Source organism: Neomonachus schauinslandi, chromosome 7 (assembly GCF_002201575.2).
Source record: "Neomonachus schauinslandi chromosome 7, ASM220157v2, whole genome shotgun sequence".
NCBI lineage: Eukaryota > Metazoa > Chordata > Mammalia > Carnivora > Phocidae > Neomonachus > Neomonachus schauinslandi.
The window spans coordinates 86,349,064-86,372,320 of record NC_058409.1 but is presented as its reverse complement, the minus strand read 5'-3'; the positions used below and the strand labels follow the sequence as shown (position 1 = coordinate 86,372,320).

At 45.0% G+C, this 23,257-nt stretch overlaps 1 protein-coding gene across 1 annotated transcript in view; it reads left to right on the top strand.

The window, feature by feature from the left end:
- The first annotated feature begins 2,967 nt into the window (after positions 1-2,967).
- The window catches only part of NSD1 (nuclear receptor binding SET domain protein 1), a 139,560-nt gene continuing 119,270 nt past the window's right edge, over positions 2,968-23,257 (top strand). The window contains exons 1-2 of the mRNA XM_044917101.1: positions 2,968-3,148; positions 4,283-5,226. Coding sequence (XP_044773036.1) covers positions 4,300-5,226 — 927 coding nt within the window. The 5' untranslated portion in view covers positions 2,968-3,148; positions 4,283-4,299. The remainder of the gene's footprint in view (positions 3,149-4,282; positions 5,227-23,257) is intronic.

Genomic DNA, 23,257 nt, shown 5'->3' with positions numbered 1-23,257 from the left:
AGCGTATTGCCCAGAATGCAGGAAATGGTTGCCGAATGAAGCAATGAATTACATTTCAGGATTCATCAGGTGCTTAGTTAGTCTGTACAGGCCCCTAAAACTTACCTTTACCTTAGAGAAACCTCACGCCACCCTGTGCATTAGAAGCCACAGATGAGGAAACTGAGGCTTGGGGCTATTAAGTGACTGGCTCAAGGCCAAACAGGGGCAGCTCTGAGGCCCTCAGGATGGTCTGTGGGAAAGTAAAAGGTTGAGAGGAGCCTTGATGAATTGGGGCAATTGGCAGGGTGTAATTGTCAGTCAGAAATGCTTAACTCAAATTATTAGGTGTGAAGAAGGGAACAGTCAAAGCTTCCCCACTGAATTGCCCAGAAGGGGTTGGCAGGAGTTTCTCCTTAGCAGAACAAGGGCTGGTCCCTGTAGGGCGGGACCCTGGGGTGTAGACCCAGCTTTTCTCTGGCTGGTCCTAGTGCACAGAACACTGCCAACCTTACTTTGCACTTGGGAACCTTCAGAGTACCTCAGAGGCCCCCTGGGGTCATAGTTGGAGGGGGGGCATTACTCTGGGTCCAGGGGGGGAATCTACCCTTCAAGAAAGTCTGCTTGTTGTCTTGGCAGGGCCTGCATCCCAGCACTTACGGTGTGCTAAGCCGGTGTTTACTTGTGTGCCTCCATGGCTGGTCTGTGGGCCTTGGAGAGTAGGAGGTTAGGGGCATCCTGAGCTCCTAGCCTATCCGGACCAATCTCGGGGTGAAGGACGGGAAAGGCTGAAGGGTGGAGTTTAGGGATCCCCATGCCAATACCGTGTAGGGCAAGGCCAAAAGTGGCCTTTCTCCCAAGTGGGTTCACGGCTAACAGATAGAAGGGCTGCGGGTAAACACTCCACTGGGGCAATAATTATGCACATTTACTAAGCCCAGGGAGGAATGGTGGTCACGTGGCTCTCGAGGGCGGTGCCCTCAGCTTTGAGATGGAGTTAACTCTAATCACAGAAGGCTTTCTGGAGGAGGCGGGATTTTTATGGCGGTAGATCGTGGTTTTCTCTGAACAGCGAGGATGCCCTTAGCATTTTTGGTAACAGCTAGCTGCCGCGGTGAGCTTTTTGCCGGGGTACAGGCCCAGGGGGCGACGGAGTCAGACCGAATTGGGGGAAGGGCCTAGGGGGCCGGAGTCCCGGGGTGAGGCTGGGTTTGGGTTCCTTGACCTGTCCTTGCACCGCCTTTGATGATTGGACGCATCGCGGCCGCTCTAGGCCAGGGCTGTGGGGCCCGGGGCGCTGGGTGCAGGCCTCGAGGTCCAAGGCGCCCTGGGAGCAGACAGCACCCGGCCGAAGATTAGGCGGTTAGACCTTGCTGGGCCAGCCCGGCGGTCCGCCCTCTCAACGCAGTTCCGCCGGGGTCCCGAAGCCCGGCTCGCAGGGGCGAGGCGCGCGCTCCCGGGGGATCAGGGCTGCGGAGCCGGCGGCCTGCGCTGGGCGGCTGTGGCACGAGAGGGCCATCTGCCTGGGTGCGGAGAACTGCAGCGTCCGCGGTGCGAGGCGCGGCCCCTCCGGGCCCCCAGCCCGCGTCCCCTGCCCCGCGCGCACACACCTACTGACGCCCGCCCGCGCCCGCGGCCCGAGTCCCGGTGCCAGGCCCAGACCCAGACTAGGCGCGGGAGGCGGTGCAGGGATTAGTGGACCCCTCCCCCCAGCGCGCCCCTCGCCCCGCCCGAGGCAGCGAGGACCCCTGGGCCCGGGGGTGGTGAGGGAGCTTCGTCCCGGCGGTGCCCGGGCTGGGGACACGGCCTCACAGGGCGGGGGCCGCACGGCGGCAGGCCGAGGTGCGGGCGCGCTGTCAGGCTGCTGCCCGGCTCCGGTGCGGGGGGTGGGCTCAGCGCGGGGGTCGCCTGGCCTCATTCCCCGGCCGAGGGCACGGCCGGGCAAGCAGTGCCCGGGCGGGTAACCCGACCCGACCCGGCTCCCGGTCGCCGCTCACCCCGCAAGGCCGGGCAGGGGGAGGGAGAGAAATGGGGGGGAGGGGGAAGGGAAAGGGTGGTGGGTGAGGGGCTGTGGGGACCGCAGGGCCGAGTCTCCGGCCTGTCTGCGCTGCTCTAGGGCGGCTGCCTGTGTTGCCCGGGACGAGCCAGCCCCCTGCCTCGCGGGCGTCGGGCCTGCGGCAGGAGGGAGCCCTGAGGCTGCACAAGCTTGGCTCGGGGAGGCAGACCCGAGCTGCTGCCTCCATTTTGTTTCCTGCTCAGCTTGGTCTGTGGTGGTGGTGGTGTGGGTTTGGGGTGCGGCCGGGCAGGGGGTTCACCTGCGGCCGCGCCTGCTCGGGGCCTGAGGCCTCGAAGACCCCAGCCCAAGCCCCCAGGTGAGCCCCGCGGTAGGAGGGGGGGTTGCCTTGGCCTCGGGCCGAGCCGAGCGGGCTGAGGGCAGGTGCCCAGTGGATGGGGAGCCGGGCTGTAACCTAAGATGGAGGTCGGGACTGACGCGGGCCCGAGCGGGGCTGGCGGGGCGGTCGGACAGGCCTCAGCCGGGCCAGGTGCCGCCGGGGTTGGGGCTCGAGTTGGGTAGGGTGCAGGAGCCGTGTGCAGCTCGGGGCCGGCGCAGCGCCCCGAGGTAGGTGAGGGGATCTGAGTGCCACCCACGACGCCCGCAGGCCCAGACACTCCGGGGAGGCGCGCGAGGCCCCTGGGGAGCCTGCCTCAGGCCCCGCCCGGGCAGTCGGGCCGGCCCGTAGGCCCGGGCCGCGAGCGGGCGCGCAAGGGGAGGGGAGGGGGCGGCAGCGGCGGCTCCGCTGATTGGGCGGCGCGCTCGCGAGCCCGACTTCACCCGCCCTGAACCCCGAAGAGTGAGGCGAGGGAGCGCGCGCGCGGTGGGGGAAGGGGTGCGCGCGCACTCGGTGCCCCAGCCGCACGCGGGTCGGCGCGAGGCGCTGGGTCGCACGCGCCGCCGCGGGGGCGCGCGCGGTGGGGGTGTGAGGAGGAGGAGGCGGCGGCGGAATAGGCCGGGGCAGGTCGCGCTCGCTGCCTTCTCCCCTGAAGAGAGACGCGGGGGGAGGGGGGTGCGGCGAGCGGCTCCGCTCTCTCCCCAAGGCTCCGCTCGCGCCCCAGTGTAATGAGGGTCACCCCCTCCCCCCAGCCGGCCCGGGAGGGGGCGCGGGGCACGGTAACTAGTGCGCTGGGGCGGGTGGCGGGCAGGCGCGAGGAGGAGGGAGGAGGTGGCCGGGCGGGGAAGATGGTGGTGGCCGTGAGGTGAGGGGCGCGGGGGAGGGCCGGGTGCGGCGCGGTGTTGGTGGCCCGCGGCGTTGTAGCCGCGGGCCCCCTCCCCCTCCATCACTACCAGCCGGGCTCAGGCCTAGCCGGCCCGGCCGCCGCGAACTTCCTCCCGGCGCGGCCCTTGCCCCGCCGGCCTCCCGCGCGCACCACGGCCTCCGCCTCCCCTCAGGTAGCCGGCTGGTGGGCGCGGGGCCGGCTGCCCTCCTGCAGCAAACTTTGCTTGCTGCTTAATATTGATGAGTGCGATCGGCTCGGCCAGGAGGTGCTGCCGCGGCTGCGGGAAGGAGCGCGGCCCGGGCAGGCGGCGGCGGCGTCGGCAGCAGCCATGTTTGTCAAGCTGTAGCAGCTGCTGCTGCCCTGACTCGGCTTCACCGGCTGCCTCCGTTTCTCTCCCCCTGCCGCGTCCCGGCCTCTGGGCCCTGCAGCCGTGGACTGAGCAGTCCTGCAGTCTGGAAGGCGAGGTTCGGGGTGCACCCGCTTCGGCCGACTCGCCTGCGGCCTGGGCACGGCCGCTGCAAGGGCTTCAGCGCCGGCTGGGCGCAGGGTGCAGCGCTATTGTGACCGCTGCGCCCGAGCGAGCCAGGAAGGAGGGGGGGTAACCTTTTTGTGCAGCGTCCGGGAGCCCCCCTCGAGCCCTACAGCCCCCCTCCCTTTTGGAGATCCGGCCGCTGGACACCCCCCACCCCCAGCGGGGGATGGGGAGGACGATTCCTGTTTGAGATTTAGGAATTTCTACTGCCAAAGGGATTTTAATTTTAGTTCAGCCCAACTGTCCACCAGTCTGCAGTGCAGGAAAAAGGGACGGGCTGTTTGCATGTGGCAAGATCTGCCCAGCTCCGGGAAGATGGAGTTTGCGGAGGCTCACCGAGGCCATTTTTCCATCGTCAGCTGGGGAACTTTTTCCGCCCATGGAAGTGCAGCAGAAAGGCATCGAGGCCACTAGGCCTTGAGAATTGGCTGCCATTTTGAAGATAAGAGTCAAATGGCCTATAAACTCCGATTAATTGCTGTTTTTGGATTCCAGGTTGATGCTGGCCCAGGATGGATCAGACCTGTGAAGTATCTAGAAGAAATTGTCTGCTGCCCTTTTCCAATCCAGTGAATTTAGATGCCCCTGAAGACAAGGACAGCCCTTTCGGTAATGGTCAATCCAATTTTTCTGAGCCACTTAATGGGTGTACTATGCAGTTATCGACTGCCAGTGGAACATCCCAAAATGCTTATGGACAAGATTCTCCATCTTGTTACATTCCACTGCGGAGACTACAGGATTTGGCCTCCATGATCAATGTAGAGTATTTAAATGGGTCTGCTGATGGATCAGAATCCTTTCAAGACCCTGAAAAAAGTGATTCAAGAGCTCAGTCGCCAGTTGTTTGCACTTCTTTGAGTCCTGGTGGTCCAACAGCACTTGCTATGAAACAGGAACCCTCTTGTAATAACTCCCCTGAACTCCAGGTAAAAGTAACAAAGACTATCAAGAATGGCTTTCTGCACTTTGAGAATTTTACTTGTGTGGACGATGCAGATGTAGATTCTGAAATGGACCCAGAACAGCCAGTCACAGAGGATGAGAGTATAGAGGAGATCTTTGAGGAAACTCAGACCAATGCCACCTGCAATTATGAGCCTAAATCAGAGAATGGTGTAGACGTGGCCATGGGAAATGAACAAGACAGCACACCAGAGAGTAGACACGGTGCAGTCAAATCGCCATTCTTGCCATTAGCTCCTCAAACTGAAACACAGAAAAATAAGCAAAGAAATGAAGTGGACGGCAGCAATGAAAAAGCAGCCCTTCTCCCAGCCCCCTTTTCACTAGGAGATACAAACGTTACCATAGAAGAGCAATTAAACTCAATAAATTTATCTTTTCAGGATGATCCAGACTCCAGTACCAGTACATTAGGAAACATGCTAGAATTACCTGGAACTTCATCATCATCTACTTCACAGGAATTGCCATTTGTAAGCAGTTTTTGGTACAACTTAAATATATACATAAATGTATATATACAGGCAACTTAAAGAGAAACATAACTAATTGGTTTTTGGTTGCTTATCAGTTCATGGCTGAGAGCCTATTGCTAATGATAGGCTTTTTGGGGAAATTTTACTTTGATTTTTAAATTTATCTCTGTTGTATGAGTTTGGTTCTTTTCAGGTTTTTTCCCAATTAACTTTCCATTGAGGACTGGCTAAGAGTTAGAACTTTAAGGGCATTTGATTGAGTTCAGATTTTATTTTTCAAATGGAGGTATACATTTGTTTAGATTTTTTTTTTCATTTTTAAATGCTTTGGCTTGCTGGTATCATGAGTACAGGTGGACCAATTAATTTCCTGGAGTCCTTTTTTTTTAGTTGATGGGGTGACTCTTGCTTCAGTTTGGAGTGCATTTGGGTACAAATTGAAAGTAGCTAAGATGAGAAGACCTTCTTGGACATCAGTCAAAATTTAAATTAGGCCAGTTTTTCTGAACTACCTGTTGTGAAGGTATAGCATCCTATGCTTTAGATAAATGTCACCATCAGAGTAGGCTCTCGAGCCTTTTCTAGTTTTTAGTTTTAAAGTTTATGTATGTATACATGTGTGGTATGTGTACGTGTATAGAAATAGAAGAAAATCTAATTTGAGTTCTTCAGTAGTGCTGTGTACTGTTGTTAAAGAGTTGTAAATGATGAAGTTCCTTTTTATTCGATCTTTTGCAGAATTTCTTGATCAGTTAGCATAATGATCAGTTGACTTCTTTTAGTCTCTGTTTCATCACCTTTAAAATCAAACTTCTTGGTTGTTAAAAAAATACCCTTCAGCTTTAAATACTTGATTCTAATTTTGTTTCTGTTCAGATGTATTGTTAGGTCATCTGTAGTGTCACCACAGAAGATCTCCCCACCCCATGATGACTCTGAATCTTTAAGGTTTTAATCAGAAAAAATTTTATGTGGTGATCGTTTTGAGTGCATTAAACATTCAAGGCTATCAATAGCCTTGATGTTCTTTAAAGCCACAGAGAATGTGGGTGTGTCGCTTTTGTTTGTTGATTTATATATGAAATATTCTTTAGTACTCCTTGGTTTCTTAACTTGGCAGTTGCAGATTTTAAAAATTTGTTTTGGTGGTTACCTTGAGTCTGTATTGTCCTAAGTATTTTTTAGGGTGGCTAGGCTGTGTTGGCAGCCTCTTGGCAGCTTAGACAAACCCCTTTTCTTGGGTTCACACTGAAGTTATTTTACGTGTATAGTTTTTTGCCTTTGTATTTACATAGAACCCTAGGTCTAACAGTGGAGATAGATAATCCTCTAGAAGCATATATATAGAAATATAAATCTGTTTGTTTCTCATCAAAAGAGATGTCAGTGGAGTATTGGCTCTGTTATAAAGAATTGAAAATATTGGAGCCTATGGACAGTATGTTAGGTATCTAAACTGGGAGTTAGAAAACTTGTATAAATAGAATTTTTTTTTTCTGGCAGAAAGTCTAAATTTGCTTAAAGACTTTATGGGCTTGAAGAGGCAAGTAACCTGTTTATTTTAGGCCTCTGGGTTAAGATTGTGGGTGCAATCTATAGCTTTGATTTTTGCCTTTGATATTTTTTTTTTAAATTTTTTTTTGAAGATTTTTTATTTATTTATTTGACAGAGAGAGACACAGCGAGAGAGGGAACACAAGCGGGGGGAGTGGGAGAAGGAGAAGCAGACTTCCCGTGGAGCAGGGAGCCCGATGCGGGGCTCGATCCCAGGACCCTGGGATCATGACCTGAGCCGAAGGCAGATGCTCAACGACTGAGCCACCCAGGCGCCCCGCCTTTGATATTTTTTAACTGAAGATTTGAAAAAGTTAAATCAGTCTGAGAATGCAAATTCAGTTGAACAATATAGCTTGGGAAAGGTGTAATTAAAAGTAATTCTATATGATCACACACTATTAATACAGACCACAGTTGATACATGAGGTATAGAGCACTTACTCTGCATTAGATTCTATGCTCAGGGCGGGAAATTTTACTTTTTTATGATTTATTTTTTTGAGAGAGAGAGAGCATGAGCGAGCACAAGTGAGCGCACGAGTAGAGGCGCAGAGAGGCGGAGGGAGAGGGAGAGAAATCCCAAGCAGACTCAGCACTGAGCAATGGAGCCCAATGCGCGGCTTGATCTCAGGACCTGAGATATGACCTGAGCCGAAACCAAGAGTTGGTTTCTCAACTGACTGAGCCACCCAGGCTCCTCAGGGCTGGAAATTTTAGAAAATCATTAGCAAATGCTATTTGTCTTTTTGTTCTGTGATATTACGATAGAATCAGATTCTCTTATTATGTGACAGTAAGAGTAGTTCTTAGGATTATATACTCCCTGTCTAGAATTAGAGAAAGACACATGATTCAAGATCATATTGTCTGTTGTCTTGTATATCTAGCTATAAGCAGACTGTTTGCGTCCTGTCATAAATAAGCAGCCTCATCAGTTTATCCTTACGTGCTTTTTTTTTTAAGATTTTATTTATTTATTTGAGAGAGAGAGAGCACAAGTAGGAGGGGAGGGGCAGAGGGAGAAGCAGACTCCCCGCTGACCAGGAACCCTGACGCTGGTCTCTATGCCAGGACCCCAGGATCATGTCCTGAGCCGAAGACAGACACTTAACCACCTGAGCCACTCAGGCTCCTGCCTTATATGCTTTTAAGTTATTTTGTTTGAATGTAATGATGTGAAATGATTGTCATAGTCAGTAGTCCTGACTTGATGCTTTTATATTTAATTGGGTTGGCACCTTCTAATTCTTGCCACTGAACATATATAGTGTACAGTGTTTTATAATATATAGGTGCTTAATAAAATATTGAAGGAAGGTTGGTCTCAGAGCTACAAGTTTAAACAGGCAGTAACTTACAGCTTATTAAGTGCTTTGGTCTGTGTTGTCTCATTGGGTCTTCATAGCCTTGTAGTAAAAAGAGATGTCATAAATGACATAGGTCTTCTTCAAGGCACTTGAGATTATTAGAGACAAGACTAAAACCCTTGAAATCAGAATTATCTCAGTACTCTTGGTTTTCTGTAGGGACTTCTGATTGTCTGACACTCTTGGCTGGGCCTGGTTTACTCATTAGGCTGATTTGTAGCAGTTATTTGTTTTATACTCTTCCCTTACTTACATATTTTATGGAGATTTTATACTATGGTGGTATCCATGAATTTAGGGATTGTCAAAACTTTTAGGATGTAGGTAGCTCAGGCTCGTCTGATGTACATATTATACTCTTTATTTAAAGAAGATCACTGAAAATGAATCCACTTACAATGGGGGCAAAAATTTCATAATAAGGAGAAAAGGGTTTACTTAGGATTTTATTTTATTTATTTTTTTAAAGATTTTATTTATTTGACAGAGAAAGACACAGCAAGAGAGGGAACACAAGCAGGGGCAGTGGGAGAGGGAGAAGCAGGCTTCCTGCAGAGCAGGGAGCCAGACACGGCTCGATCCCAGGACCCTGGGATCATGACTTGAGCTGAAGGCAGACGCCCAGTGACTAAGCCACCCAGGCGCCCCCAGCTTTGCTTTTCATTTTCAGGATTGCTCCTGTCCTATTATTGTCCATTGTCATTTGTTTACTGGTTGTCATTTGTTTACATCTAGGTACTCAACCTAGATCATCCTTTCCTTGCCTATAATCAGAGTGGTTTTTCTTTATTTACATTGATTTTAAGAGACACAGCATCTTGGGGCACCTGGGTGACTCAGCCGGTTAAGCGTCTGCCTTTGGCTCGGGTTGTGGTCCCGGGGTCTTGGGATCGAGCCCCGCATCAGGCTCCCTGATCAGTGGGGAGCCTGCTTCTCCCTCTCCCTCTGCCTGCTGCTCCCCCTGCTTGTATTGCTCTTTCTCTCTCTGTCTAATAAATAAATAAAATCTTTAAAAAAAAAAGAAACAGCATCTTTTCACCAGATTTGTTTGCGGTTTTAATTGTAATTGGCAGTATAATATTAGTTCTTTCATTAGGTAGAGATAGACACTATATTGTCCATAGGAAGATGTTTCAGTGGAGACTTTTTTTATTTTTTACTTTTTAAAAGATTTTATTTATTTGAAAGAGAGTGAGAGCACAAGCAGGGGGCAGAGGGAGAGAGAGAAGTAGGCTCCCTGCTGAGCAGGGAGCCCGAGTCAGGGCTCGATTCCAGGACCCCAGGGATCATGACCTGAGCTGAAGGCAGATGCTTAACCGACTGAGCCACCCAGGCTCCCCTGAAGACTTTTTAAAAAAAGATTTATTTGTTATAGAGAGATCACACACCTGCTGGGGTGGCGGGTGGGGGGAGGGACAGAGGGAGAGAGAGAGAATCTCGAGTACACTCCCCACTGTGCTTGGAGGAGCCATGACTAATGGCTGGATCTCATGACCCTGAGATCATGACCTGAGCTGATACCAAGAGTGGGATGCCTCTGAATGGAGACTTTTTTGCTATTTAAAAATAGATATTTTGGGGGCACCTGGGTGCCTCAGTCAGTTAAGTGTCTGCCTTCGGCTCAGGTCCTGGGATCGAGCCCCGCCGTCGGGCTCCCTGCGCAGGGGAGAGCCTGCTTCTTCCTCTCCTCCCCACTCATGCTTTCTCTCACTATCTCTGTCTCTCTCAAATGAATAAATAAAATCTTTAAAAATATATAAAAATAGGTATTTTGGTGTTTTAACAATCCCATACAATCTTGGGGATTCATAAAATACTAAAAAATCACCCCCGGTACTGAGTTCTGTGCTGTGGATGATTAAGTGGTTAAAGAGTTGAGTGGAGAGATGAGTGAAACCTAGAGTAGTCAAGCTTCAAGGAAGAAGTGGAACTTGAATTGGTCTTGGTTGGGTTTGGCTAGGTTTAGAAAGGTACTTTGGATGTGGAGAATTAAGTGAATGTAGTACTGGGGCGCCTGGGTGGCTCAGTTGGTTAAGCGACTGCCTTCGGCTTGGGTCATGACCCTGGAGTCCCAGGATCGAGTCCTACATCTGGATCCCTGCTCAGCAGGGAGTCTCCTTCTCCCTCTGACCCTCCCCCCTCTCATGCTCTCTCTCTCTCAAATAAATAAATAAAATCTTTAAAAAAAAAATAAATGAACATAGTATTTTCAGGGGGTATTTGTTGGGGATTGGTAGAGTAGCATGGGTGTAGTCAGGTAATAGGGCCTAGAAATCTGGACTGTGGCATTTGGTGTTGAAGGGATTAAGATTGGGAGCCAGCAAGAGATTTTAGCTGAGAAATGATACGATGAAATTTGTGTTTGGGAAACTTAGACTGGGGAAGAATAGAAGCAACATTAGGATGTAGGAGTCTGTTGCAATAGTAATTAAAACTTAGACTTGGGCTGAGTCAGTAGTAGAAAGAAAGGGGGGGATAGTCCAAAAGATTATTTCAGAGGAGGGAATTGGGCAATCCTTCTGGGCTGCCTGGTTTGGAGGCAAAATTGGAGTCTGGATTTGAGGAAAAGAGAGGTGAGTGCAGATGATACCTAAGGCTTTTGTTGGTTCCCGAGATAATGATTCCTCAGGGATTCTCTTCTCTGTTCTCATTGCAGCAATTCTCTACTCTCTCCTTTCCTGTCTCAGAAGAAAATAGATCCTATCTCCATGCCTCTCAGGTTCTACTGTTTGACTCCCTCCTTGGTGGAGGACCTTATGTTACTCATTATTCTTTCCTCTTTTCCTCTGGAGTCTTTATTCTCTACCTTTCTAATATATCGCTGTTTCTGCCTAAAAATGGGATGACATCTTCCTATTCTAAAGGAATCTTTGTGTATCCTATAATTCCTCCAGGGATATTTCCCCTTTATGGTGAATTTCTTTTTTTTTTTTTAAAGATTTAATTTATTTATTTGACAGAGAGACACAGCGAGAGAGGGAACACAAGCAGGGGGAGTGGGAGAGGGAGAAGCAGGCTTCCCGCAGAGCAGGGAGCCCGATGTAGGGCTTGATCCCAGGACCCTGGGATCATGACCTGAGCCGAAGGCAGACGCTTAACGACTGAGCCACCCAGGCGCCCCATGGTGAATTTCTTTAAAGAGTTATCTACTTTGTTTACTTCTCCTTAATGCTCTGTGGATTGGCTTTTTTATATCCTCCTGTCTGCTGCAACTGTTCTTTTATAAGTCACAGATGACACTTCAATACTATGTTAGATTTGCAGCATTTGACTACCACTCTTTTTTTTTTAAAAGATTTTATTTATTTATTTGAGAGAGAGAGAGCACATGAGAGTGGGGAGGGTCAGAGGGAGAAGCAGGCTCCCTGCTCAGCAGGGACTCGATCCCAGGACTCCAGGATCATGACCTGAGCCGAAGGCAGTCGCTTAACCAACTGAGCCACCCAGGCACCCACTCCACTCCTTTTTTTTAAGTTTTTTTATTATTATTTATTTATTTGAGAGAGAGAGATTGAGCATGAGAGAGGGGAGGGTCAGAGGGAGAAGCAGGCTCCCCGCTGAGCAGGGAGCTCGATGCGGGACTCGATCCTGAGACTCCAGGATCATGACCTGAGCCAAAGGCAGCCACTTAACCAACTGAGCCACCCAGGCGCCCCTGACTACCACTCCTTTAAACAGTCCTTTGACTGCTTGCTCTCTTTTCTTCCTCTTTCATTTTGTGCAGTCTCATCCACTTTCATGGATTCACTTTACTGCTACTCTGCTGTGTGAAAATGCTCTTGACCTGACTTTTGATCTTCAAACCAAGAAATTCTAGTCACTAACCCACCTTCTATCAAATCATATTCACTTTTGAACCTATCCCTTATATTGCCAAACATGCATTTTCTTCTGTGTTAATGATGGCATCATCCTCCTGTTCATTTCAAGGGTGGAAACCTTGGAGTAACTTACTCATTTATGTGATCAAACCACATATGAGTGCTTCCTCTGTGCCAGGCACTGATAGTATTAAAAAAAAAAAATAGTCTGTGTTTTTAGGGAACTTTACTGTTTAAGGAAGACAAATGTAAACAATGACAGTAGAGAATACTAAGTGGTCTAATAGCAGAGTAGCAATAAAGTGAATCCATGCAAGTGGATGAGACGGCAGAAAATGAAAGAGGAAGAAAAGAGCAAGCAGTCGAAGGACTGTTTAAAGGAGTGGTAGTCAGGGGCTCCTGGGTGGCTCGGTCAGTTAAGCAGCTGCCTTTGGCTCAGGTCATGATCCTGGAGTCCCGGGATTGAGTCCCTCATTGGGCTCCCTGCTCAGTGGGGAGCCTGCTTCCCCCTCTGACTGTCCCCCCTCTCATGCTCAATCTCTCTCTCATTCTTTCTCTCAAATAAATAAATAATTAAAAAAAAAGGAGTGGTAGTCAAATGCTGCAAATCTAATATAGTATTGAAGTGTCATCTGTGACTTATAAAAGAATAGTTGCAGCAGACGGGAGGATATACAGTACTGTGGCATGTCTGGAGTAATCAGGAAGAACTTCACAGAGGGGTTATGTATAATTGAGCAGATATATGCCAGTAAGTAAGAAGGAATAGCATATGCAAGTGCCAAGAAATTCTTTGATAGAAATCTGGGGAGGAGTGGGCTTGTCAGGAGGCAAAGTATAAAGATAGGCCTTGTATGCCATCCTTAAAGTCAACTTTTTTTAAAGTTTTTTTTTTTTAAGTTTTTTTAAAGATTTATTTATTGGAGAGAGAGAGTGTGTGTGCATGTGTGTGGGGAGGGGCAGAGGGAGAGGGACAAGCAGACTCCCTGCTGAACAGGGAGCCTGACCCGGGGCTTGATCCCAGAACTCTGAGATCATGACCTGAGCTGAAGTCAGGCACTTGACTGACTGAGGCACCTAGGTGCCCCTTTTTTAAAATTAAGTTTAAATTTAAGTGGTCTCTACACCCAACGTGGGACTTGACCTCACGACTGCAAGATCTAGGGTCGATTGCTCTTCCGACTAAGCCTGCCAGGAGCCCATAGAAATCATGCGATTTCTAATTTATACAAATTCTCCAGTCTTTTTCATTCTTCATTTCCATTCTACTACGAGGCTTTTATCACTTGCCTTCATATAGTTTTTCTTTCCAGTCTCTCTTACCCAAAATTACCCCTGACTTCCAAAATGAGAAATAGTAGGTCCCTGGTTAAAGCTTTACCTTCAATGAATGCCTCACTTTTTTCCCTATTTGCCTAACAAATAAAGCCCATACTTAGTGCCTCTTTTGGTAGGACCCTTTCCTGACCTCCTGAAATCTCATATGCTATACCCAAGGTGTTCTGGGTTCAGCCAAACTGCCCTATTAGTGGTGGTTTGCTTCACACTCAGCCCTGGCTCATGCCTTTATCCTCCTGGTCTGATTCATCTTTACATATTAACAGTATGTAACATGGTGCCTTCTTTGTAGTGACTGAGTCAAAGAAAGAGTGGATGGTACAGTGGTACAAGTTGGGAGGGGAGTAAATTTTAGGTAGGAAGGTGATGAGTGGACTGTCAGCTCTCATCCTCCATGTACCAAATTTCAAAACTTCAGAGGTTTTTTTTGTCTTCTTTTTTTTTTTTGCTTTATCTCCTCATGCGCTCAATTTCTAAGGCCTTTGAATTTGAGCTCCCTAATATCTGAAGCATTCATTTTTTCCTCACCATTCTTACTTTCGGCCTTTTAATTGTGGATATTAAATCATAATGGTTTTAAATTGAACAAATCTCTGAGTGTGTATTGTGCTTCCTGTTTAGTTGGAGAAGTCCCTTTTGTCTCTCTGAGGCCCAGTTCCTAATCTCCAAACTGGGGCTAGTACCTTACAGGGTTATTTGAGAGTGTGCAACAAGATACTTTATGTGAAGCAGCTTGATGGTGTTAGTTCTGAAGTAGGTGCTCAGTAAATGATGCCTATTATTTTATGCCACGAACCTAACACGTATTTGGAAGAGTTAGTCATGAATTTTGAGAAACACATCTCTGCATTTTTGCTTTTTTTCTCTATTCTTCCAAACACTTCTGCTTTAACTTGCTAAATTAAGGACATTAACTACCATTGACAGTTTCTGTTTCTGTTTAATAATCAGGAGAATTTTATCCATTTTTGCTTGGTCATCAGAATTTAATTTGCAGTAGGATCAGGATCTTTCTGTACTCTACCTATTAAGTGGTATAACTTTATTATGTTGTTGCATTTTCCTGGTTGTCTTTTGTCATTGCTGTGTATATAAATGTTCCATCTCTATCCTCTGGTTTTCATGGGAACCCATTGAAAGAAGATCCCATCTCTTTGGTGGGGGGTTTGATTTTCATTGAATGATTGTTTCTTAAACTTTTTTAATAATCTGAAGTGTAGCCTTTTGAAGAAAGGGCTATAATTCTTTTTAGTTAGAAAAGTAACAAATAGGGACATGTGTGTGGCTTGGTTAAACGTCTGACTCCTTTTTTTTTTTTTTTTTAAAGATTTATTTGACAGAGAGAGACACAGTGAGAGAAGGAATACGAGCAGGGGGAGTGGGAGAGGGAGAAGCAGGCTTCCCGTGGAGCAGGGAGCCCCATGGGGGGCTCCATCCCAGGACCCTGGGACCATGACCTGAGCCGAAGGCAGACGCTCAACGACTGAGCCACCCAGGCACCCCTAAACATATGACTCTTGATCTTAGTTCAGGTCTTGATCTCAGGGTCCTGAGTTCAGGCCCCCTGTTGGACTCCACACTGGGTGTGGAGCCTACTTAAAAAAAAAAAAAAGGAAAAGAAAGGTAATAAGGTATCATGGTAAAAAAAAATCAAACTTAAAAATGGAATGTAGGGGCGCCTGGGTGGCTCAGTCATTAAGTGTCTGCCTTCGGCTCAGGTCATGATCCCAGGGTCCTGGGATCGAGCCCCGCATTGGGCTCCCTGCTCAGCGGGAAGCCTGCTTCTCCCTCTCCCACTGCCCCTGCTTGTGTTCCCTCTCTTGCTGTGTCTCTCTCTGTCAAATAAATAAATAAAATCTTTAAAAAAAAAAAATGGAATGTAAACGTCTCTTTGTATCACCCCTCATATTTCATTTGCACTCTTGATATTCTGTTAGGATTTTCTTTATATATGTACATTTTTTTTATATTTTGGTAATGTAAGTGGTCTGAATATTATTCAATACCTTCGTTAATATGTTAAGGACATATCTCATATGAGCATGTAGATAAATTTCCACTCTCTTTTATTATTGAAATTTTTACTGAGATAAATGTAGATTAAGAGTTTTAAGAAATACAGAGCGATCTCTTATACATTTTGCCTGGCTTTGCAATGCTGATGTTTTGTGAAGATGTCTAATATTAAAACCAGGATATTATGTTGATGTAATCCACCAGTCTTGTTCAGGTATCCCCAGCTTTTGTTTTTCGTGTTTTTTTTTTACCCCCAAAAGAAAATTCTGTATTGCTAAAAAGATAGGTTCCAGATATCTTCAGTTTTACCTGTACTCATTTTGTGTAGTGCATAATTTATACAGCGTATATATTAAGTTCCCTACATTTTTCTCACCTGTATAGGTTCGTATATGTACCACCACAGTCAAGATAACTGAATAGTTGCAACACCACAGGATCTCTCCTGTGGCCCTTTTATGTCATATCCATCTTCTTTCTTGAAACTCCTTTTCCAGCCTTGGCTAACTACTAAATCTGTCTAAAATTTTGTTATTTCAAAAATGTTACATAACTGGTATCATACAGTATATAGTTTTTTGGGATTGGGTTTTTTTCACTTACAGATGTAAGTCCCTGGAGGTTCATTCAGTTTATTAAGTGTATGTATTTTATTCCTTTTTATTACTAAGTAGGATTCCACAGAATGTATATACCACAGTTTAACCATGCACCTGTTAGACATCTGGCCTTATTCTAGCTTTTGGCTATTAGAAGTGAAAGTGGTATGAACATTTGTATACAGGTTTTTGTGTAAACAGAAGTTTTCATTTCTCTGGGATAAATGCCCAAGAGTTATAATTGCTGAATCGTATGGTAGTGACATGTTTAGTATTATAAGAAGCTGCCAAGCTGATTTCTAGAGTGACTGTGTCATTTACATTCTCACCAGCACTCTGCATCATTGCTATCATTTGGTGTTGTCATTATTTTTTTTCTTTTGGTTTTTTAAGATTTAAAAAAAAATTTTTTTTTATGTTTTTAATATATTTTTTCTATTTATTTATTTATTTATTTGATGTAGTGTTCCATGATTCATTGTTTGAGTATAACACCCAGTGTTTTTTAAGATTTTTATTTTTAAAAATCTCCTGAGGGGCTTGAACTTAAAACCACAGATCAAGAGTCACATGTTCTACCAACTGAGCCAACCAGGCACCCGTTTTTTCTTTTTCTCATTCATTCCTTCATTTATTTCCATTGTAATTAATGTACTGTGTTGTATAGTTTCAGGGGTACAATATAATGATTTAGCAAATTTTTTTTTTTTTTTTTAAGATTTTATTTCAAGAGAGAGCATGCACAGGAGCGGGGTGGGGCAGGGGCAGAAGGAGGAGGAGAGAGAATCTCAGGCAGACTCCATACTGAGTGCAGAGCCCTAGGCAGGCTCCATCCAGCCATCATGAGATCATGACTGGAGCTGAAATCAAGAGTCTGACTATTAACCGATTGAGCCACCCAAGTGCCTAATGATTCAACAGTTCCATACATTAGTGCTCATCATGATAAGTGTACTCTTAATCTCCTTAATCCATTTCATCCCTCCCTCCCCCCAATATCCCTTCTGGTAACCATCAGTTCTATTTAAGAGCCTAGTCTTCTGTCTCTTCTTTCCTTTGTTATGTTGTTTCTTAAATTCCAGGGATGCCTGGGTTGCTCAGTCAGTTAAGCGTCTGAGTATTGATTTTGTTTTTTTTTGTTTTTTGGGTTTTTTTTAAAGATTTTATTTATTTGACAGAGAGAGAGCAGGAGAGCACAAGCAGGGGGAGCGGCAGAGGGAGAGGGAGAGGGAGAAGCAGCCTCGCCACTGAGCAGAGAGAGCCCGATGCAGGGCTCGATCCCAGGACCCTGGGATCATGACCTGAGCCGAAGGCAGACACTTAAACGACTGAGGCACCCAGGTGCCCCTGAGTCTTGATTTTGGCTCAGGTCATGATCTTGGGGTTGTGAGATCAAGCCCTGCATTGGGCTTGAGCTGGGAGTGGAGCCTGCTTAAGATTTTCTCCCTCTCTCTCTGCCCCTCCTCACCCCCTGCTTGCTTGCACATGCGTGCTCTCTCTCACTCTAAAAAAAACACACACACACACACAAACCCATGATTAGAAATCATAGGGTATTTGTCTTTCTTTGACTTATTTCACTTAGCATTATACCCTCTAGATCCATCTGTGTTGTTGCAAATGGCAAAATCTCATTCTTTTTTTAAGACTAATATTCCATTGTATATATCTACACCACACCTTTTTTATCCATTCATAAGTCAGTGGACATTTGGGTTGCTTCCATATCTTGGCTATTGCAGATATTGTTGCAGTAAACATAGGGGTGCATATATCTTTTTGAATTAGTGTTTTCATATTCTTTGGGTAAATACCCAGTAGTAGAAGTACTGTATCATCTGGTAATTATATTTTTAATTTTTTTGAAGAACCTCCATACTGTTTCCCACAGTGGCTGTACCAGTTTACATTCCACCAACAATGCATGAGGGTTCCTTTTTCAACACATCTTTACCAACACTTTTTCTTGTGTTTTTGGTTTTAGCCATCTGACAGGTGTGAGGTGATGTCTCATTGTGGTTTTGATTTGCATTTGTGTCGTCACTATTTTTATTTCAGCCATTTTGATAGTTATGTAATATCTCATTATGGTTTTAATTGGCATTTTCCTGATAGCTAATGATGTTGAACATCTTTTTGTGTGCTTATTTGCCATCTGTATATCCTCTGGTGAAATATGTTCATCTCTTGCCCATTTTCTAATTGGATTGTTTGATTTTTTTTTTTTAAACTTGAGTTTTGAGAGTTTCTTGCTAGATGATCTACATTCTTTGTAATGGTTATATACAAACCATAATTTTTAAGCACTGCTTCCACTTTTAGATAATTTATGAGAGAACCAACAAAGCCATACATACTTGTGGTTTCCCTTTTATAAATTGAAACAGATTTTAGGGTTGCTTTTATTAGGCAAAATTACTTTATTAAGGTTTCTAAAGTTCTTTTCACATCTCCAGTAATGTTGCATAAAATACCATAATACTCTGGTAAAGATTGCTGGAAGGATAAAGTCCATTTTAGAGTATGAACAATTGTATTTGCATGTTAGATTAAATTAAAAATAATTATTGGTTATATGATATCCCCTATATACCAGGAAGAGTCTGAAGGTAGTCTTTTCTTTGTAAATTATGAGGGTATATTCCCCTTGTCATCTCTAATTTCTCTTCATGGTGTAATTGGAGCTGTTGGGGATCCCTAATGCAAGTAGGTGATGTACAAGTTACCTTTGCACTCAGTAAAAATAATAGACGTTAATGCCATGCTAATTGTCATTGGAATTTTTACCTCCAAAGGCATTTCTCTAACATTGCATTTGGTTCAGTTGACAATGTATTGAATTTGTTTTTATAATTATATTAAGGAATAAGCACAGTGCTGTCATCTGTAAAGAATTGCAGAGCAGATGGGACGCCTGGGTGGCTCAGTCGGTTAAGTGTCTGCCTTCAGCTCAGGTCATGATCCCAGGGTCTTGGGATCGAGTCCCGCATCAGGCTCCCTGCTCTGCGGGGAGCCTGCTTCTCCCTCTGCCTCTGCCTCTCTCTCTCTCTATCTCTCATGAATAAATAAATAAAATCTTTAAAAAAAAAAAAAAGAAAGAATTGCAGAGCAGTTGTTGAGAGGTAATAAAATTCTACATTTAAAGTGCTTTTTAAACATAGTAGAGCTTTGGGGCAGAAGTATAGTACAGGTAATAAAACCACTGAGATCGGTTCTTTGGTGGAGTAGATGTTAGAATTGTAAGTAAAGTCTTGATAGGTAATATCTGTGGAATTACTTTCTAGTAATAATTTCATAATAATGTTTGTGGAATTATTTCCTAAGGATAAACTGCTGATAGTGGAATTATCTGGGCAATGGGTTAGATTTTTTGTGTCTTGATGTATCTACTTCTGTATGGCTTTACAAAAGGATTGCACCATTTTAATAGTTTTTGTTTATTTATATTTATTTTAAAAAAGATTTTATTTATTTGAGACAGAGAGAGAGAGAGCGTGAGGGATGGGGAGGGGCAGAGGGAGAGGGAGAAGCAGACTCCCTGCTGAGCAATGGAGCCTGATCTGGGGCTCCATCCCAAGACCCCGAGATGATGACCCCAGCTGAAGGCAGACGCTCAACTGACTGAGCCACCCAGTTTTGTGGGTTTTTTTTTTTTTTTTTTAAGATTTTATTTTTATTTATTTGACAGAGAGACAGCCAGAGAGGGAACACAAGTGGGGAAGTGGGAGAGGGAGAAGCAGGCTTCCCGCTGAGCAGGGAGCCCACCGTGGGGCTCGATCCCAGGACCCTGGGATCATGACCTGAGCCGAAGGCAGACGCTTAACAACTGAGCCACCCAGGCGCCCTTGAACTAAGTTTTAATAGTTTTTGATTTTCTTTATACAAGATCATGTCTGTAAATAGATAAGAGTTTTACTTTTTTTTCCTCTTTCTAATCCTAATGCTTTATTTCTGTTTCTTACCTGATTATCTTGGCAGGAACCTCCAGTATGATGTTGAATAGAAAGGGTGAGAGTGGACATCCTTCTCTTACTACTGGTCCTAGCGGGAATGCATTCAGTTGTTCACCATTAAGCATGATTTTGTCTGAAAGTTTCTCATAAATGCTCTTTTATCAGATCGAGAAAGGTCCTTTCTATTCCTACTTTCTTTTTCCTTTTTCTTTTTTTGGTTTTTAGAATTTATTATTAAGTAAACTCTACACCCAGCATGGCGCTCAAACTCTAACCCAGAGGCCAAGAGTCGCATGCTCCACCAACTGAGCCAGCCAGGTGCCCCATCTATTCCTAGTTTTTTGAATGTTTTTATAGTGAAAGGGTATTAGGTTTTTGTCAAATGTTTTTTCATCTACTGTTTTGATCGTATTTTTTTTCCATTCTTTGTTTGTTTGTTGAAGTATAATTAGCATACAGTATTACTAGTTTCAAGTGTATAGTATAATGATTCTGCAGTTCTTAGCAGACTCCCTGACTCCCCGCTGAGTGTGGAGCCCAACGAGGGGCTCACTCTCATGACCCATGAGATCATGACCTGAGCCAAAATCAAGAGTTGAACGCTTAACCCACTGAGCCACCCAGGCAGACGCCCCTGATTCTGCAGTTCTATACATTAATCGGTGCTCATCACAAGTGTACTCTTAATTTTCTTTTATCTTTTTTGCTCAACCCCCCATATCCCCTCTGGCAACCACTAGTTTGTTCTCCGTATTTAAGAGTCTGTTTCTTGGTTTCTCTTTTTTTCTTTGTTTTGTTTCTTAAATCCCACACAGGACTGGTTTTTGTTTTTCTCTGTTTGACTTATTTCACTTAGCATTATACCCTCTAGGTCCATCTATGTTGTTGCAAATGGCAAAATCTCATTATTTTTTAAGAGCTGAATAATACTCCAGTGTGTGTATCACATCTTTATCCATTCATCTATTGATGGACACTGGGGTTGCTTCTGTATCTTGGCCATTATAAATAATGCTGCATAAACGTAGGGGCGCATATGTCTTTGAATTACTGTTTTTGTTTTCATTGGGTAAATAGTATTGGAATTACTGGATAATATAGTGTTTGTTTTTAATTATTTGAGGAACCTCCATATTGTTTTCCTCAGTGGCTGCACCAATTTGCATTGCCACAATAGTGCATGAAGGTTCTTTATTCTCACCAACACTTGTTATTTCTTATGTTTTTGATTTTAGCCATTCTGATGTGTCTGTTGTAACTTGTGGTTTTGATTTGTATTTCCCTGATGGTTAGTGATGTTGAACATCTTTTCATATCTGTTGGCTATCTGTATGTCTTCTCTGGGACAATGTCTATTCAGGTCCTCTGCCCCTTTTTTAATGAGATTGTTTGTTTTTTTGGTGTTGACTTGTATAAGTTCTTTATATATTTTGGATATTAATTCCTTATCAAATATGTCATTTGCAAATATCTTCTCCCATTTAGTAGGTTGCCTTGTCATTTTGTTGATTGTTTCCTTCACTGTACAAAAGCTTTTTATTTTGGTGTGGTCCCATCCCATCTTTATTCCTTTTTTTTTTTTAAGTTTATTTTAAAGTTTTTTTTTTTTTTTTTTAAGATTTTATTCATTCATTTGTGAGAGAAGGAGAGAGAGCAAGAGAGCTTGAGAATACCAAGCAGGGGGAGCAGCAGGCAGAAGGAGAAGCAGGCTCCAAGGAGCCCAACAGGGGACTCAATCACAGGACCCTGGGATCATGACCTGAGCCGAAGGCAGACGCTTAACCGACTGAGCCACCCAGGCTTCCCTATTTTATTTTTTTAAAGATTTTTATTTACTTGAGAGAGAGAGCACTCACGCATGCACTTGTGCGCACACGGAGAGGGGGAGAGGGAGAGGGAGAAGCAGGCTCCCCACTGAGCAGGGAGCCTGATGCAGGGCTCGATCCCAGGACCCTGGGATCATGACCTGAGCTGAAGGGAGATGCTCAACCGACTAAGACACCCACGCGCCCAGTTTTTTTGTTTTTGTTTTTTAGATTTATTTTAGAGAGAGTGCGCATGCGCACATATAAGTCGGGCGGGGGGGGGGGGGGCGCGGAGAGAGAGGGTGACTGAATTTCAAGTAGACTCCCCACTAAGGGTAGAGCCCGAGGCAGGGCTTGATCTCAGGACCCCAAGATCATGACCTGAGCTGAAATCAAGAGTTCAGCACTTAACCAAATGAGCCACCCAGGTGCCCCCCTCCACCCTCCCCGCCTTTAATTCTTAAATGTTTTTTTTTTTTTTTAAGATTTTTTTTTTTAAATTTAATTATTTGAGACAGAGAGAATGAGAGAGAGCGAGCACATGAGACGGGGGAGGGTCAGAGGCAGAAGCAGGCTCCCTGCCGAGCAGGAAGCCCGATGCGGGACTCGATCCAGGGACTCCAGGATCATGACCTAAGCCGAAGGCAGTCGCTTAACCAACTGAGCCACCCAGGCGCCCAATTCTTAAATGTTTTAATGTTTTTAATGTCTTTACATTGATTTTTGGTATGTTGAACCAGTTTTGCATTCCTGGGATAAATTCCTCTTGTGCAGGGTCGTGTAATTTTTTTTTATAGGTTTCTGTATTTGGGTTGCTGATATTTTCTTGAAGATTTTTACATCTTCATGCATTAGGTATACTTGTCTATATTTTTCTTGTGATGTCTGTGTCAGGTTTTCATATCAGGGTAATATTGTCATAACAGAATATTTTACTTCATTTTTTATGTGATTATTTTTATAATAGTTAATTTCTAAGTTTTAAGTTATAAGTGATTTTATCAAGTACATTTTATTGTAATTTTGCATTTTGAAAATTACTAATACTGAGACAGTACATTCATTCATTTACCAGTTTTTGTTTTGTTTTTGTTTTTTTATGTGCAAGCCATTTGTAACATATATGGTAGAAGTTGGGGCAGGGCAATGTCTGCTAGGCTGAGAGGAATATGATTTAGGACTCCAAGGATTGAAATAGCTACTGCTTTAGGAGAATAAGGGGTTCAGTATGTCAAGATTAGATAGGGAGGGTGGGGACAGTAAAGGATATTGTTGGAGGACAGTAAAGGTTAGTAAAGGTCTAGGCCTTTACCTGAATTCTCCCATTTTTTGTTAAAATGATTGGATTATATTTTTCCCCACTTGTATTTAGTTGTGAACTCTGATTTTTGAATCTAGTGTTAATCTTTTTCTGTTTCTTAATTTTGGCTGCTACTCATTAGGAAAAAGCATAGATTAAATCCCATTTAAAAAAATCATGAGTCGGGGCGCCTGGGTGGCTCAGTTGGTTGAGCGACTGCCTTCGGTTCAGGTCATGATCCTGGAGTCCCTGGATCAAGTCCCGCATCGGGC